General features: G+C 38.9%; 1 protein-coding gene across 1 annotated transcript; it reads right to left on the reverse strand.

Moving 5' to 3' along the window:
• Window positions 1–12,246: 12,246 nt before the first annotated feature.
• LOC137274182 (zinc finger protein 540-like) lies at window positions 12,247–13,929 on the reverse strand. The gene is made up of 2 exons (XM_067807227.1): window positions 13,168–13,929; window positions 12,247–13,083 (listed from the first exon to the last, which is right to left on the reverse strand). Exons 1-2 carry the CDS (start codon window positions 13,927–13,929, stop codon window positions 12,628–12,630), a joined length of 1,218 nt encoding a protein of 405 aa, XP_067663328.1. The 3' UTR covers window positions 12,247–12,627.
• Window positions 13,930–17,003: the final 3,074 nt, after the last annotated feature.

Here is a 17,003-nt window from a genome sequence, read left to right on the forward strand (position 1 = left end):
GATCCGAACCCAGAATCACACTGTCTCCCCTTTATCATGACATGATTTGGTCGATCTGGAATAATATTACAATAACAATTATTGTTTGTTTTCATTGTGATGGTCTGCCTGCTAGCAGTACATTTACAAGCCATACTATTTAGTCATGTCCTGATTCATGGGGGGTGGGGGTGGGGGGTCCCACTTTGCCGGACGCTTTTGTTCGGAATAAAAATCACTGATGCGCGATAATCCCTATAACAATAGGGGATTAACTTATAGTCTGTTTCGATCTAACAAACGATTTAACACACTACATTTTTATTTTTTTTTTATTTCAGCAATTCAGTTTGGTATATATAAATTTGGTACAATTCCAAAAAATGATTTGCTTTCATAAATAAAATATACAGACATATACATAATCATTCAAACACAGGAACACCAAGCAGAAACATGACAAAATTATACAAATATACAGAAATATACACAATCACTCCAAAACAGGGAAACCAACCAGGTCTGAGACAAGATCCCCATATGCCTCTGGGGTGTAGGTCCCATTCACTAGACGCATCTTCAGCACTGCAAGGCGATCATCCAGGGCTCGATACAGCTTCTTCCTGGGACGTCTGGACCCACTGTTCTGCAGCTGAGAAATTGTTATTTCCACTCTGGACTGCTGTTGCTCACAGAAGGTCCACAAACTTGAACAAGTTTGGATGACAGGCTGACAGGGTATTTAAATGAGAGTGCCAACCTTCTACATGATCAGTCGTTCTGGGCCCATCTGTATCAAAGTGGTTCCAGAGCAGCAGCTCGCCACCCTCAACCCACTGCTCGGTGACGTAGTCAGCAAACCGTTGCACATCCTGGTCATTCAGATCAACACTCTCTAGTGCACGAAACCAAAAGTTCTCCACATCACACACCCTAACCAAAGCAAGTGCTTAATGCACGCCTGACAAATGTACGTACGTTGTCATCATTCTTGTAAGCTCCCCGCAGTCCACAGTTTCTTGCATGTTTCACAAGGGCCTGTCTTTAGTGAAACATACAACCCTTAAGCTCACACTGGAACACTTCCTTTGCTGCCTTCTGAGCACCTTTCTCAAAATCACTGAAGAATGTTGAAGGTCGTGGATTGATGCTGTGCTCGGCTGCCTTCTGTTTTAGAAGTCTAAAGAAATCTGTATAGGTGGATTGTTTCTTATCAGGCAGAAGGCCATACACAAGAGGAAACATTTTTCCATCAACAAAAGCATGTATAGTGTAGATTTGATAGAATAATTAAGGAAGGACACATGCTAAAGTACCATCACAATAAAATACATCATCAGCAGCAAGATGACGAAGGTTTTCAAATTAAAATTGATGCTTTGTAATAATGAGTTCGAACTCAGCTGTCAAACTCTGATGTCCCCCAAATGAAACTACAGGTGAGAACTACTCATTGAAAACAGACGGCAAGCTAACAGACCGTTACTTTTAATCCGTTATGATCACCGACAAAGTGGGAACAAACCTATTCATGCAATGTAAAAAGTTTTACAGGGGGAGGTGGTGGTGGGGGTGGTGGTGGGGGTCGGGGGGGGGGGGGTGTGTGTGTCCTGTCAACAGGTAGGGGAGACAACTTCATCGATTACTGGGTAACTCCCTGACCTCTGATCGCAGTGTGCTCGTCCACATTATAGTCTCCCCATTATAACAACCGAAACGGATAAGACTGGGTCGGTGCGGTGGCCTTGTGGCTAAAGTGTTTGCTGGTCACGTCGAAGACCCTTGTTCGATTTCCCACTTGGATACAATGTGGGAAGCCCGTGTCTAGTGTAGCCAGGAGTGACACTGCTGAAATATTGCTAAAGGCTGAGCAAGACTAAACTCACGCTCTCACTCACTGATAAGACATACTACTACTGCTACTGCTACTGCTACTGCTACTGCTACTGCTACTGCTACTGCTACTGCTACTGCTACTGCTACTGCTACTGCTACTGCTGCTGCTACTGCTACTGCCTCTACAACTACTACTGGTAGCAACTCCTGCTGCAACAACTACTACTACGACTGCTATTAGTACTGTCTGGTATATGGTGCAGTTGGTCGCCGACCCAGTAGGAATGTAGATATAACAAACTTGTTAATACTGTAGATAAAGAGATAATATCCAAAACAAGAAAACTTAAATCTAGTTGTACATTTCACACACAAGTGGGCATGATATTTGGAACCCTTGTAATCTGTGCTCTGCTTTTGGCAAGTGAATATAGCGCTTAGTTGTAGTTTTACTGTACATTTTGTAGGCTTTATTGTTCTTTTTCCCACAAGTCTGATTCCCGACAGCGTCTGTCTGTGTGTAAAAATTCTCACTTCTTGTCTCCAAAGCTGAGGGCATTGTATCAGTTGCAAGAGCGGGATTAGCCCAAATGTAAGTGGGAACTATTTATCAGCATTTTACGAAAAAAACTCAAACAAGTTTATGAACCAAATCCGTTAGTGTCAGGCATATATGTCTGTACTATAGCACTGCAGTGGGTGTTAGGCATATGTCTGTAGTACAGCACTGTAGCAGGTGTTAGGCGTGGCTCTACTAAACCGCTGCAGTGACCTTTAGGCATGCAAGTCTACAACACTGCAGTGAGTGTTAGGCATATACGTCTGTACTACAGCACTCATTTAGGGTGGACGGAAACGTTTGGAACACTCCTTATAGAATTGGTTTGCTTGTCGTAAAAGGCGATGGTCAGGCTCGGTGACCTGGTTGACACATGTCATCGCATTCCAGAATATAGACTGTCCTCCTCAGTGTACTGACTGATCTTCAACAATCAGTGGACACCGACAATGTAGCAGCACCAGTCGATATTGTTGTCCATACAATCAGGTGAATATGGAAATGATGAGGCCGTCTGTCCTGGTTTGAGTCCTAAGTGACTTACCGAAAATAGTCAGTAGTCATCAAGATGTCTCATCCATCCACCGTTACAACCGACTAACGAGCACCGCAAGGTTCTGTGCCGGGACCGTTACTCTTAGCCCTTTATGCCAGGCAGTTGTAGCAGGTGATCAACAATCTCCAGGTACTGCATCATCTGTATAGTGACGACACCCAGATAGTTGACACCTTTCTCCCGGCTAGCGACACATCACCACTGACTAATTTTGAGGACTGCCGCTCCTTAGTAAAGTAATAGCTATAGATGAATGACTATATGGTAAAACTAAATGAAGACAAGACAGAGACAAATAAATTCTTCTAGGCCCTAAACCCCCAAGTGCCAAAGGTGGACTTTAGCCATCTCACTATTGGGGAAACGGGTTTGCTTTTCAACGTCTGTGAAAAATGTAGGAGTTTACTTGCAGCCGGATTTTTCAATGGAAAGACAAGCATCGGAGATCAGCAAGTCCTGTTATCACCACACCCGGACCATTGGAAAATACGTCATCTACTCACTGAATGTTCTACAGCTGCCCATGTTTGGTTCCCCATTCTGTCCAGAATAGACTATTATAAAAGTCACCTTTAAATACCCCTAAGAGCTGTTGAACCGCCTGTGACACATACAAAATACTGCTGCACGTACTGTGAGCAAAGCACCGAAGTTCTCTAGCACGGTCCCTATTCTAAAACAGTTACAGTGGTTGCCCATAAAGATAAGAGGTAGATTGAACTTGGAAGTTTTAACCCTTGCCTACCATTCCATGGTAGGCACTGCTCCGGGATTTCTGAAATAATTAAATAATTAAACAAACACTGGAATGAGTTACCACCTCACCTTAGACAGGCCCAACAGTCACATGTGTAAAGTAATGCGCGCAATAAAAAGTTATACTGTCGGTGTGGATTTAGCGCAGTGTAAACGGACTAATTATTAATATGTCATCCATCGAACATCTAGGGTCTCAACTTGAAAGACAGATTCAGAGAGACAGAATCCGCGTGTTACAAGACGGGAGCAGGCACATTCCCTCGTCGAAGAATAGAGGAGTATCTCTGCTGACGTCATCGGACGCTTGATCACTTCCGTCTGTGGCCGCCTTAATTCATGCATTCAGGCCAGGGGTGGAGATACTTGTTATTGGAGACTTTACTTTACACATTATTTTGCTCCATGTGTTGTCACCGTTAAGGAAATCTCTTATTTTCACAGCGTGTGTACATTTTCATGTGTAAGGGCTGAATATTTTGTTTTGATTTCGATATTTTTTGTGTAAATGATATGTTGAAAGAGTACAATGTTTAACTTTGACTTTGTGATTGTTGCTTTAGCATATACATTGTATTCAATTTCAAAGAACATCAAGTTTCGTTTGCACCTCAGTACATCTCACTTTAACGAAAATGCGTTTAGTTTTATGAAAATGAAAAAAGTAGTTGAAAATGCACCCTCCCTCCCCACTCATTTTACCTATTTCCTTCAATGTAAAATATGATACAATATTAATTTGTGCATATATGCGTGTGCACACACACACACACGCACACACACACACACACACACACACACACACACACGCATAAATCATTTGTCACACATATCTGCTTAATCCTTGGAAACAGATACAGTACTGTATTCTCTCAAAAGTGAAGAAAAGTAAAGGGACACTTGCCTGTGATTGGAACCCTTGACTGCCCCATTTGAGGCTATGCTGCCCGAAGTATAATTCAAATCAACCATTAACCAAAGGTAGCTCATTCTGACTTAATTAAGGCTTACTTTGGTTGACATGACTTTCGTATAACTGACTGTATCACTGGAGTGACATACTCCAGGTGGCAGTGTTGTAGTGACGTCATGAAATATTGTTTGATTGATTTGGTTAGGAATATGTTCATTTTCATGATGAATATTATTATTCTTCACCTAGTGAGGAGAATGTATTCTTGCTTTGAGGTGGAACGAAAATTAACCTTTGATTAAACATTGAAAAATACATAATGCTTCTGTGGCAATGATTGCTTATCTCATTAGATAATATATTCATAATATAGGCAATAGTTGCGATGGGGTAGAAGACACAGGTTTAATTTCCCATATGGATACAATGAGACAAGCATATATTCGTTGTGTACTCCTACTCCCCAAAGTGATGTAAAACAAAACTCACTCAATAAAAGGGAAAATGTACAGTGGCAGTAGGATATTCAACAAGATGTGTGTCTCAAATGTTATGTAAGTTTGGGCTATGTGCATTAAATTGCCACAAGTTACCCCACATTAACACAGCAGAACTTTAATCGATCTTACAGTTTGCTATGTAATTATTTTTGTCTTTGTTAAGTTGAGATTTTGCCACAACTATGCTTTTAATACTCCCAGGCCTCCATTTGGGGAATTAGCTATTGGGAGCGAGCCTTGAAACAAGAAAGGAGAGTTGAGTTCCTTGTGTTTATTCAAGCACGTGTCTAACGTGGCATTCCAAGTATATCAATTTGGACATAATAACGACACACAAACATATTCTACTAAAATACGTTTTAATTTATGTCAGACAATATAAGCAATCTGTGGCATAGCAGAGTATGTACGTGAAGTGCTTACAGAAATATAGTACAAACGATTTCCTTGAGTAGCTTAAATACTTATAAATAACAAAGCCTGATGGAAAATCAATCATCAACACAGCAGCAGACAAGTACAAAGTGGGCACGTAACAATTCAATTACGGCATGATATGCCCAGTTTGTAAACTATGGTAAGGCTTTACAAAAAGTGTAAGTAAATTTCAGTGATCAAAATACATGTATTGAGCAAATATGGTAAATGGCGGGAGGTATGCCAACTCAAGAAACAATGCAGTGATACACTTTCTCAATACCAAACATTTGGTACATATGGTAGATGGTTATAGAGAGTGATGTAAAGGTATGTGGCTATGATGACAGAATTATAGAGGTACAGTATGTGTACTAGTATTATGATTATTTCAGTGACTGCAGTAAAATCATCTCGAATGATGATGTTGCTATTCTGAACAATATAATACTGCACTGGAAACAGTGAGTGAGTGAGTTGAGTTTTACGCCGCATTCAGCAATATTCCAGCTATATGGCGGTCAGTAAATAATCGAGTCTGGACCAGACAATCCAGTGATCAACAACATGAGCATCGATCTGCGTAATTGGGAGCCGATGACATGTGTCAACCAAGTCAGCGAGCCTGACCACCCGATCCTGTTAGACGCCTCTTACGACAAGCATAGTCGCCTTTTGTGGCAAGCATGCCATTTTTGGGATGCTGAAGGCCTGATCTACCCCGGGACCTTTACGGATCGCTGAAAGGCGAATGGCATCTGTAGTTTGTTGAAGTATTCTTTTAATGTTGAGATATTTCTTCTGTAACACCGACTTCATCAGTTCATGTTTTTTTCGCACTCAGCAATATTCCTGAGCACAGATGGGATATGATAACATGTGCCAATCAAGTCAGCGAGCCTGACCATCCGATCCCCTTAATCACCTCTTATAACAAGCATGGGTTACCTAAGAAGTTCTTACCTAGATCTTCATGGGTATACAAAATAGATAAGGTGTGAGTCTTGAGAAGTTATAACAATGATATTCCAAAACAAGAAGTGCCACCATTATATAATCCTTAGGTTCACCCAAGAAATCATTGCTGCAAAGCCGGTTAATTCCTGTCAGAATGAAAACACCCACCAAAAACATGACCAGTCATGTTCTTTTGGGATATGGAGCACTGGTGACCAAATCATCCGGGATCTGGGTTACCTCCCTTGGGCACGCCAGAATCATATGCTAGGTTTGAATCCCTGTTCGTCCCGATTATGTTTTTTTTTGTTTGCCAAGCCATACCATTGTTGATAGGTTTCACCAAAGTGGTGAATATCTGATCACCTTCGTCACTTCGGGATTCCCTCCCACATTAAGCAGTCATGCCATCATATAATGGACAACTGTTCTAACCGACGTTTAACTCACTCACTAACTTGAGGATTTTAATTCTACAAAAGCCTCTGGTTTTAAATGTCCGTGTATCGAAAGTGTATTAAACATGTGTATGAAAATGCTCAAAGTTTCTAATCTGCTTTTGTAATCGTAAACAAAAGGCATTGTTAGCATTGTAGTGCTGGAGTTGCTGAACACGGAAGACTGCATTTAAAATACCTAACTGTCGCACTAAATATGATTCATGCCTTTTTTGTCCCTGTTATACATGACCTCAGGTGTTTGATAACGGTTGCTTGTCAAGACGAATACACGGTTTCAGGTGTGGTACATCTTTCATAGGGCGGTGGGGATGTCTAGTGGTTAAGGGCTAGCTATTCGCGGCGAAGGTCTGGGTTCAATTCCACGCATGGATACAACATTTGAACTTGCCCATTTCTGGTGTTCCCCGCTGTGACTTTGCTGGAATGTGTTAAATGTTACGTTAAACCTGATTATCTAACATACTATAGTTCACATCACAACGTGAATCTATTGACACAATGTCATATGGCCAAGACATATTAGGTTCGTAACGGCTCTATCAGTTTAAGTGAGAGAGTTAATATTAAGCGTCACGTCTGGAATATTTCACCTGTATCGTGAAGAGAACAATTTATGTATTACACATCAACAATTTTAGAAAATAAATACATCACATCAATAGACAGTAAAACTACTATCCTATCACAGTGAATGAGTGAGGTATGTTTTACGTCGTACTCGGCAATATTCCAGCCATATGGGGGCGATATGTAATTAATCGAGTCTGGACCAGACAATCCAATGATCGACAGTAAGAGCATCGATCAGTCAATTAAGATACGATGGCATGTGTAAACTAAGTCCGCGTGTCCTAACACAGATATTAAGTGAAAAGTAGCACGTTATCAAGGATACAGATGTTATTAAAGGGAAAAATACAAAAAAAACGGGCTGTAGATCACCAGGAACTAATATAGATCGTCGCACTTTACCTTAACTACCTGCACAGACTCTAGCTTCATTGACATCATGCATCAGGTGTTTATAAATGAGCAAATATACCATATATTCTAGAATAGGAATTAGCTTCAAATTATAGACACGCGCCTACTTGCTATAAACACAAAACACAAAAACAACCCAGTTTAAATTATAGCAAAACAGAATTTATTCTGTAAACATCCCTTATGAAGTATCGTACAGGTGAACCTCATTTGTGATGACGCAGCTGTTGGCAGACTGGTTATTTCTAGAGCTAAAGAAGCTGGCGTGGGATACGTCTTGGTTTTCTATGTCAAAGCAGGCTTGATTATCACCCACCTGCTAAACTGCTTGGTTACTTATTATTTAGTGTATCCATCCTGTTCTGGTAATAGGTATTTGCCTGGGTGAAACCTAATATAGAATTGTTGGTGTAATTGAAGCATAATATAGTATGTGTGAAGTGAAAAAAGGTATGCATGGATTGTGTTATGTAAATGAAATAAAACATACGATGTGTGAAGTAAATGAAGCATAATACAGAATGTGTGAGGTAAATGAAGCATAGCATAGAATGTGTAATGTAAATGAAGCACAAAATATAGAATGTGTGACAACTGAAGCATAATATAGCATGTGTGAGATAAATGAAACATATTGTAGGATGTGTGGGGTAATAAATGAAACTAATAAAGTAGAATACAGAATGTGTGATGAAAATGAAGCGTAGCATTGAATGTGCGAGGTAAATGGAGCGCAATATAGAAAGTGTGAGGTAACTGAAGCATAATATAGAATTTATGATGAAGAAGAAGCATACTATAGAATGTGTGAGGTAACTGAAGCATAGTATACAATGTGTGAATGTGTGAATCTGTGAGGTAATACATGAAGCTTATCACAGAGTGTGTGGGGTAAATAAAGTATAATATAGAATGTGGGAGGTAACGGAAACATAATATAGAATGTGTGATGAAAATGAAGCACAAAGCAGAATGTATGAGGTAAATAAACAAAATATAAAATTGTGATTTAAATGAACAAATGTATAGAATGGGTTACGTAAATTAAGCATACAACAGAATGCATGGTGACAATGGAGCATAAAACAACAGAACGACATTGAACAACTGCTGTAATGTTTCTGTGGTAAACTGGTCATGCTTAACGCTTTTTTGGTTCTGGTGGTAGTGGGAATGAAAGTCTGATCTTTTGGTATTGCCATTTGCCCATTTTCTTACTTGTAAAGCAGTACAAGTCTTTGTGTCTTGCTTTGTTCTTTGTGTGGTTTTAAGCCGATGTCGTCTAGCATCTTAGTGACACTACTAGTTTGTGAATAGTCTGATGTTTTGTATCTGGCCACTCGTTGCTGTACTCTCTCAAGGGATGAAATGCTGACTTGATGGTAGGGGTTCCATATAGCTGAACAATATTCCAGTACTGATCTTACATGAGATTGACAGGCTGTAAATTCCTTGGGTTTATTCAAGCTAGTTCCTAACATGCCATCCTAAATGTAAGATTTCATACATAATAATGACTTACGCAAATAATCATTGACAGCCTCCCACAAGTTCAATCTATGTCAGGTAATATAAGCAGTGTGTGGTATGAAAGAGTATTACAGTAACTGCTTACAGAAACAATGCTAACAGTTTACTTGAGTAACTTATGGTACAGATAAATAACAAAGCTTCACGGATAAATTTATCAGCACAACCGCAGAGGACAAGTACAGAGTGGAGTGCCTAACAATGTAATTAGGGCATGTTGTTCGTTAACTACTGTAAGGATTTATGACTATTACGGTACGTCGCACCTAATGCTTTAAAGTATCACTTTAATCCCGTTTTATCTTATGTGAACCAAAACGGAATATATAAATACTTAATATCAATGTTTTAACATATACACTCATTTTTCTTACAATGAATGTGTAACTCGCACTGTAAGTGCTGAAATGTCATCCCATTTTGAGGCCTCTGTTTGCTGATCTAAACAGGCCTGAGTTACCGCCCTCTGATTATGACGTAATTGGTGCCAGCTGATTTGGACTGGTCTCCTTTCTAGTCCCAAATCCAAAATATGTAAACAATGACATTATCACATGAAAACACTGATGTAAAAATAAGAAAGAGGCGTTAGAACTGATAATGTAAGCAGCAAGATAGAAATGGTCATTCACAACCTTGATCATTTCTCTGAAAATATCAAATATGTGTAACAGTTATGACATGCATATGGCGGAATCACTATCGAGAAGCAACTTTCTCAAAATGGTGTGTTCATCGACACGAGTTCGCAGGAAACGCTCCCTGTTTCAAGCTACGTAAAAGCATTAAATGTGACATGTAAGTTGTCAGATATATTCTGACAATCTGATGGTTGTAATTTTCTTATTTTTTCTTCATGGCGATAAAGGGCAATAGTCAGAATTGAGAAGTGTCGTCATCGTTGTACGTGAGTTTGCGTCAGTTTTGGCATCACACTTATTGTGTTGAGCCGTGTAAATATACTCTACAGTAGTAGATTCTCTTGGCATGGATGTTTTAAACTGTATGAGCAAGTGTATGTAACGAGTAGACAAACGGATCACTCGCAGTGTAAGAGATGGATACACAGCGTAAAATCTGAGATGAGGTTTGTTGTTAAACGTGTGGTTCTTTTACAGTACGGCACCTGAAAAATTTGCTAGATTTCTCTGAGACACTTGATTAAGGTGACAGAGACCATTTGTCATTTTACTTTAAACAGTATTAAAGGACTCATGTAAGGAAGGGGGTTTTGAATTATAGTTGTGTTGTCACATATAACCGACGTGTGACATGATTTTCTAAACACAGTGACAAAATAAATACAAATACGTTCTTTTAAAAAAACAAAACAAAAACAGTCGACTCTCCCAGCTACATTCCACATTTAAATTAAGACATACTATAAATTAATGAATTGTGATCAGTGTCAACATTGGCTAAATTTACGATCCATGTAATGTCCAACATATTTGCCCTGCAATGAGCTGATGATGTCATTGAGAAATGATTTTAAACAGAATTCAAAACTCCGAATTGTATTTACGGGATGTATATCTGTTTGGACATGTGGCTTCCTCATCAAATTGAAGGTTGAAGAGATGGGACATATACGATTTATGTGGGAATGTACCAAACGAAGAATGTCTTCACATTCACCCATGGCTAGCATTGATGAAGTCCATATACGAGTATGTTTGAGTTTTGGTGAAAGAAGTTACTCTTAGTCTGAAAGACGTTCAACTCTGAATTGATAAAACGCCAAAAATGGATTAGATACTTCTGATGTCTGTCTTGTTTTGGCTATAAAAATACTTCATAAACATTTCTTGTGATAAAAAAGCGGAAAACAAAAAGGTTAAGTTTCGTGTAAACTTGCCCTTTGATTGCGGTAAGGGTTTATACTAATTACGCTGTGATGTACCTACTGCTTTAACTATGATGGGGATTTATGACTGTTATGGCATGTCACGCTTAATGCATCAACTACGGTAAGAATTTACGATTAGTCTAAATGAAGTTCGGTGATGAAAGTACATGCATTGAACAAATACAGTAAATGGCACGAAGTCCTCAAATTGGACAAATGCCAACTCTGGCAGACATTCTCACTGTAATGTCAGCATTTATTTTCTCCATACAAAAATATTGGTAGAAACGATAGGTGGTATAAGACAGTGATATTAATAGAGAATCTCACCCAAGTGTCTACTACTATCAAATATATTTGATATATAATGGATATTAGTAGACACGAGGGCGAGATTCTATTTATCATCCAAAATCATTCTTCATTAGTTTTGTATGCAAACTGCATCTCTGAACATTGCACTGGCATTAGATTTGCACTGGCATTGGATTTGCAGTACAAGTTGTCATCAAGTTCATGGCGTCATAGCACTGTTAGGGCTTTGTGCAAAATCTACTGCCAAGCCATATCTACTAGGAGATATCCTCTTACATCACACAAACGATATCTCCTGTGAAACACAGTTTTGGATGATTAGGGTATCTAAGCATCGTGAAAAGAAGATATAGATTTAGTAAAGTACTACTACCTTGATTCATCCTGGATTATTTGGATGACTACGGTAAATGTTGCTATTCAGTACTGCATGGGGACTTTAAAAATGTAACTTGTCCTGACTAATTTTCCACTTGCCCTGATTTTATGACATAACGTTTGATGTCAATGTTCACTTGATTATTCATTGAAGAGTAATAAATAGCAATGAAAGATAGCTACATTTTGAGCAGATATAAAATGAAATCCAAGTTTATTTGCAGTTTGAAACCATTGGTGGAAATTATCTGGCAGCCCAAAGAAAAGATATTGTTATTTGATTGCCCGAACTGACTTGGCCTGGGTGATGGGATTTTTAACCCCTGCAACTTTGTTCAGGAAAAGTTGATTTTTGATTACAGCTTAGGCGGTAGTCAAAATGCACTTGATGGGATGGGAATATATAAAAGTCCATGATGATATGTATCCACTGTAATAACATAACACCAAAACTCAACAATCAGTTGATTCTACTGCAAATCCGCTGAAGGGTTTACAGGCTAAGATCATTTGACAGCGCAAATGTTTTCCCACATACAACACATTGATAAGACAGAATTACATTTTCAATCCTCAAGTATTTCTCCAAGGTGCTTGCAGCTGTACATCCTTTCCCATACTGAACAGTGATTAGTCTTCACTGATTGATCCTACTGTGAATCCTCATGTGTCTTTGCAGATTAAATGATTTTCCAAATGCCTTCCCACATTCAGCACATTCATAAGGCTTGATTCCACTGTGAATCTTCATGTGTGTCTGAAGATTACCTGATTGTGCAAATTTCTTCCCACATTCAACACATTCATATGGCCTAATTCCAATGTGAACCCTCATGTGTGTCCGAAGGTCACCGGAGTGTGAAAATGTTTTCTCACAAACAATGCACTGATGAGGTTTGATTCCACTGTGAACCTTCATGTGTTGCTCTCTATGACCGGATGTTTTAAATTTCTTCCCACATTCAACACATTCATAAGGCCTAATTCCAGTATGAACCCTCATGTGTGCACGAAGGTCACCTGAGCGTAAAAATGTTTTCTCACAAACAATGCACTGATGAGGTTTGATTCCACTGTGAACCTTCATGTGTTCCTCTTTATGACCCAATGTTTTAAATTTTTTCCCACATTCAACACATTCATAAGGCCTAATTCCATTGTGAATACTCATGTGTACACGAAGGACCCATGAGCGTGAAAACGTTTTCTCACAAACAATGCACTGATGAGGTTTGATTCCACTGTGAATACTCATGTGCGCATGAAGTTGACTCGAGCGTGAAAATGTTTTCTCACAAACAATGCACTGATGAGGTTTGATTCCACTGTGAATCTTCATGTGTTCCTCTCTATGACCTGATGTTTTAAATTTTTTCCCACATTCAACACATTCATAAGGCCTAATTCCACTGTGAATACTCATGTGTACACGAAGGCCATCTGAGCGTGAAAATGTTTTCTCACAAACAATGCACTGATGAGGTTTGATTCCACTGTGAATCTTCATGTGTTCCTGTCTATGACCTGATGTTCTAAATTTTTTCCCACATTCAACACATTCATAAGGCTTAATTCCACTGTGAATCCTCATGTGTGTCTGCAGGCTACATGATTGTGTAAATTTTTTCCCACATTCAACACATTCATAAGGTCTAATTCCGCTGTGAATCCTCATGTGTATCTGCAGACTACGTGATTGTGCAAATTTTTTCCCACATTCAACACATTCATGAGGCCTAATTCCACTGTGAATACTCATGTGTACACGAAGGTCACTTGAACGTGAAAATGTTTTCTCACACACAATGCACTGATGAGGTTTGAGTCCACTGTGAATCTTCATGTGTTCCTCTCTATGACCGGATGTTTTATATTTTTTCCCACATTCAACAAATTCATGAGGCCTAATTCCACTGTGAATCATCATGTTTGTCTGCATATTAGCTGACTGTGATATTCTTTCCACACACTCAACAACTAATGTGTGTTTGAAGGTTGCCTGAGTGCGTAAAGGTTTTCTCACACACAATGCATTGAAGATGTGTTTTTGAGAAGTACCTGAAAGAGTAAATTTTCCCTCACATTCAACAGACTAATAAGGCTTGCTTCCTGTGTGAATCCCCATGTGTTTCTGCTGATTACCTGATCAAGTAAATGCTTTCTCACATTTATAATGTTTGATTCCAGTGTTAATCCTTTTGGGTATTTGCAGATGACATGAATGTGTACATTTTTTCGGCATTCATAATGTTGTACTCCACTGTGAATATTTAAATATTTCTAAATATTAGACGACAGTGTTACTGTTTTCCGACATTTAGCGCACTCATAAGTCTTGATTCCACCATGACAGAGCACACACCTTTTCAAGTCACCTGCTTTAGAAAATGATTGCTTGCTTCCACAACATGTATGAAACTAATTTGTTTGTTTTTGATGATTCTCCAAACCATTTAGAAGGTTTCCAAGGTTCCAGTACTGGATTCAGAAGGGATCACATATTTCCAGGGCTCCCATAATGGGTTCCTTCATGAGATCAGCTATTTACAGGGTTCCATGAACAGGTTCTTCCTTGAGATCACCTATTTCCAAGGTATCAACAAGATGTGTTTCTTGAGACCCGAAAACCACTTCCAAAGTGACAGGGAAGGATTCTCTGGATGGGAACTTTCAACATGAATCAGTGGATGATACTGATACCTGATACTTTAATAATGTCTTCCTACACACAGGTCCAAGTCAAAAGGGCTGTATGACATGCTGAAATGAAATAAATAACAATAACATGAATCTATTGTTTGTCTTTACTTTCTTTCTAATACTGAAAAAAAAAATCTCTTAAAAACAGGACTAGCATGTATAAATTTGCCATTGTCAGGGATCAAAATTATTAGTGCCATTGTACGGATGGCACGGCTAAGATTGAAATGGCACGGTTAAATTCTTATATGTGTGCCCTTATGGCACCCTTGATTGGTTTGCGAAAGTGCATTAAAGTATGTTTTAACCATTATTATCTTTCATGATTTAAAATGAAATAATGAACAATGATCAATGATAAAGTGTACAGGTCAGACAGACAGCTACTCATCAAATGTCTTTTGAAAGTTTTGAGGTCAGTAAATAAACAAAAATACCTAGCATTGTTTTGTCACTCATGATTTTTAAGTGAATGTTATTACAACTTTTACATTGACTTCAAGTCATGTAATGTTTTGAAGTTAAGTTTAACAGACCATGAATTTATGGCACACCTGAAACTGAAATGGCATACTTAAATTAATCATGACAGTGCCCATGGGGCACACTCGAAGAAAACTTTGATGGCTGATTGTATAGATGTATAACTTTTCACTTTAATATTTTTGAAAAAACCTGTTCTTGTATTCATATGGGGCCTATTTGATCTGAGGCTTTTTTGACTTTCTTATGGTCCATTTGACCTGTTTCCCCACACATAACACTCAGCATGGAAAATGGCAATGGAGGAATGTGTAATTATCTTCTCTATATGTTGACATTACATTGAATTTAGGTTATTATTTTAACTTTTATTGACGTTACATATTTATGGGCTATCAATAGTTTAAAAGAGAATGAAAACTAAACAGATGTCAGTGGTATGCAGCTGATATACACCATTATGTAATTTTCTGAATAAAATTGATATTTTAGATTTATCCTGACTCAATTGCTTATCTCCTCCTCCCTGGCAAAGGTAGTGGCACACCTGAAATCCCTTGAAGTTCCCTTCTAAAAGAAATGGACGTAAAATACAATCAACCACCGGAAGCCTTCCTTTTCTGCCAAAACAGTCACATGACCTGCCATGCTTGTCACTCTCTCCTAATAAAAATCGCCCGTCACAAGAATATTGGAATTCACCATGCCTGAGAGGGGCAGCTGAGAGGGCATACATCATGAGTCAGGATAAGTATAAAATATTAATTTTATTCAGAAAATTACATATTTTTCCTTATCCAGACTCATGCATCATTGCTTACAGAATCCGATGGAAACAGCAGTGGGTCAGACCACGCTGGATTCTGCTGGCTGTCTAAATTACTTCCGATATTTCCCCCCTAACAGGAACTTGTAATGGCAATAATTTGGTCGTGTAATTCCAATATTCATCTGTAATTTCTGGGGGATTATGTACAGTCGAACTTGTCTTCTGAAGAAGGCTTTGATGACTGGAACGTGATGATATCTAGATTAACTAGCATCCTGTTAGTATCTAATGCAGCTAAATGTCAAGATGTTCAAATCAAGAGTAGCTGCGACCCTTCTTCATGTACTAGTATGTTCATTATGAGTACAGGGTCATGCGACTGAGGTCTAGAGCATGAATTTCTGACATTCGTGCTGCTGTAGCCAAGGCAAGCTGAAACAGTGTCTTCTGAGTCAATTGTTCATATGAGGTCTGGTCTAGTGCGTTGTAGGCTCACTTGTGAGATACTGGAGTACGATGTTTAAATCCCAAGCTGGAGCTCTAAAACTGTGCTGTTGATCTTCCAACTTGAAGGAGCGTAATAAGGCAATTGCTCAGGTACTTCAGTCAACTTGATTCTTGTTTTCATGGTGATAACCAAGCTGAGGGACGTCAAGTATGTAGGTAATGTAGAACCTCTCACACCTCTGGAATGTCGTAAATGACATAGATAATCCCCTATTTGAGGATGGGTAGCCTTCATGTTTCAAACCCTTTCCACTTGTCATCATATATGTTACGAGCGGATTTCCGTAAAGTTAAGGTAACTGCTTTCACTGCCCTCACCGTGTATCCTCTGTATTTTAAACCGGCTTTAATACGGTCCATATGTGAAGTCGGAATACAGACGGATTGCCGTGCACCTGTTTGGTGTGTGGATGGACAAGATTTCATTGACCCTTGTTTGTTTATGTAAAAGGCCACTGTGGAGTTGTTTGCGTGAATCATCTGTTTCTTAGTACTGTCGACCAGTGATGGATAGCATAAATCACCGCTTTCCAATTGGTTGATGTGAACAGCTA

This window comes from Haliotis asinina, chromosome 1 (genome assembly GCF_037392515.1).
Source record: "Haliotis asinina isolate JCU_RB_2024 chromosome 1, JCU_Hal_asi_v2, whole genome shotgun sequence".
NCBI classification, from domain to species: Eukaryota; Metazoa; Mollusca; class Gastropoda; order Lepetellida; family Haliotidae; genus Haliotis; species Haliotis asinina.

Coding starts and splice junctions, on each gene's coding strand:
- LOC137274182 (XM_067807227.1), bottom strand. CDS start 13,929: ATGCAGACAAACATGATGATTCACAGTGGAATTAGGCCTCATGAATTT. Junction 13,084..13,167: donor CACGCTCATGGGTCCTTCGT/GTACACATGAGT, acceptor GGTCATAAAGAG/GAACACATGAAGGTTCACAG.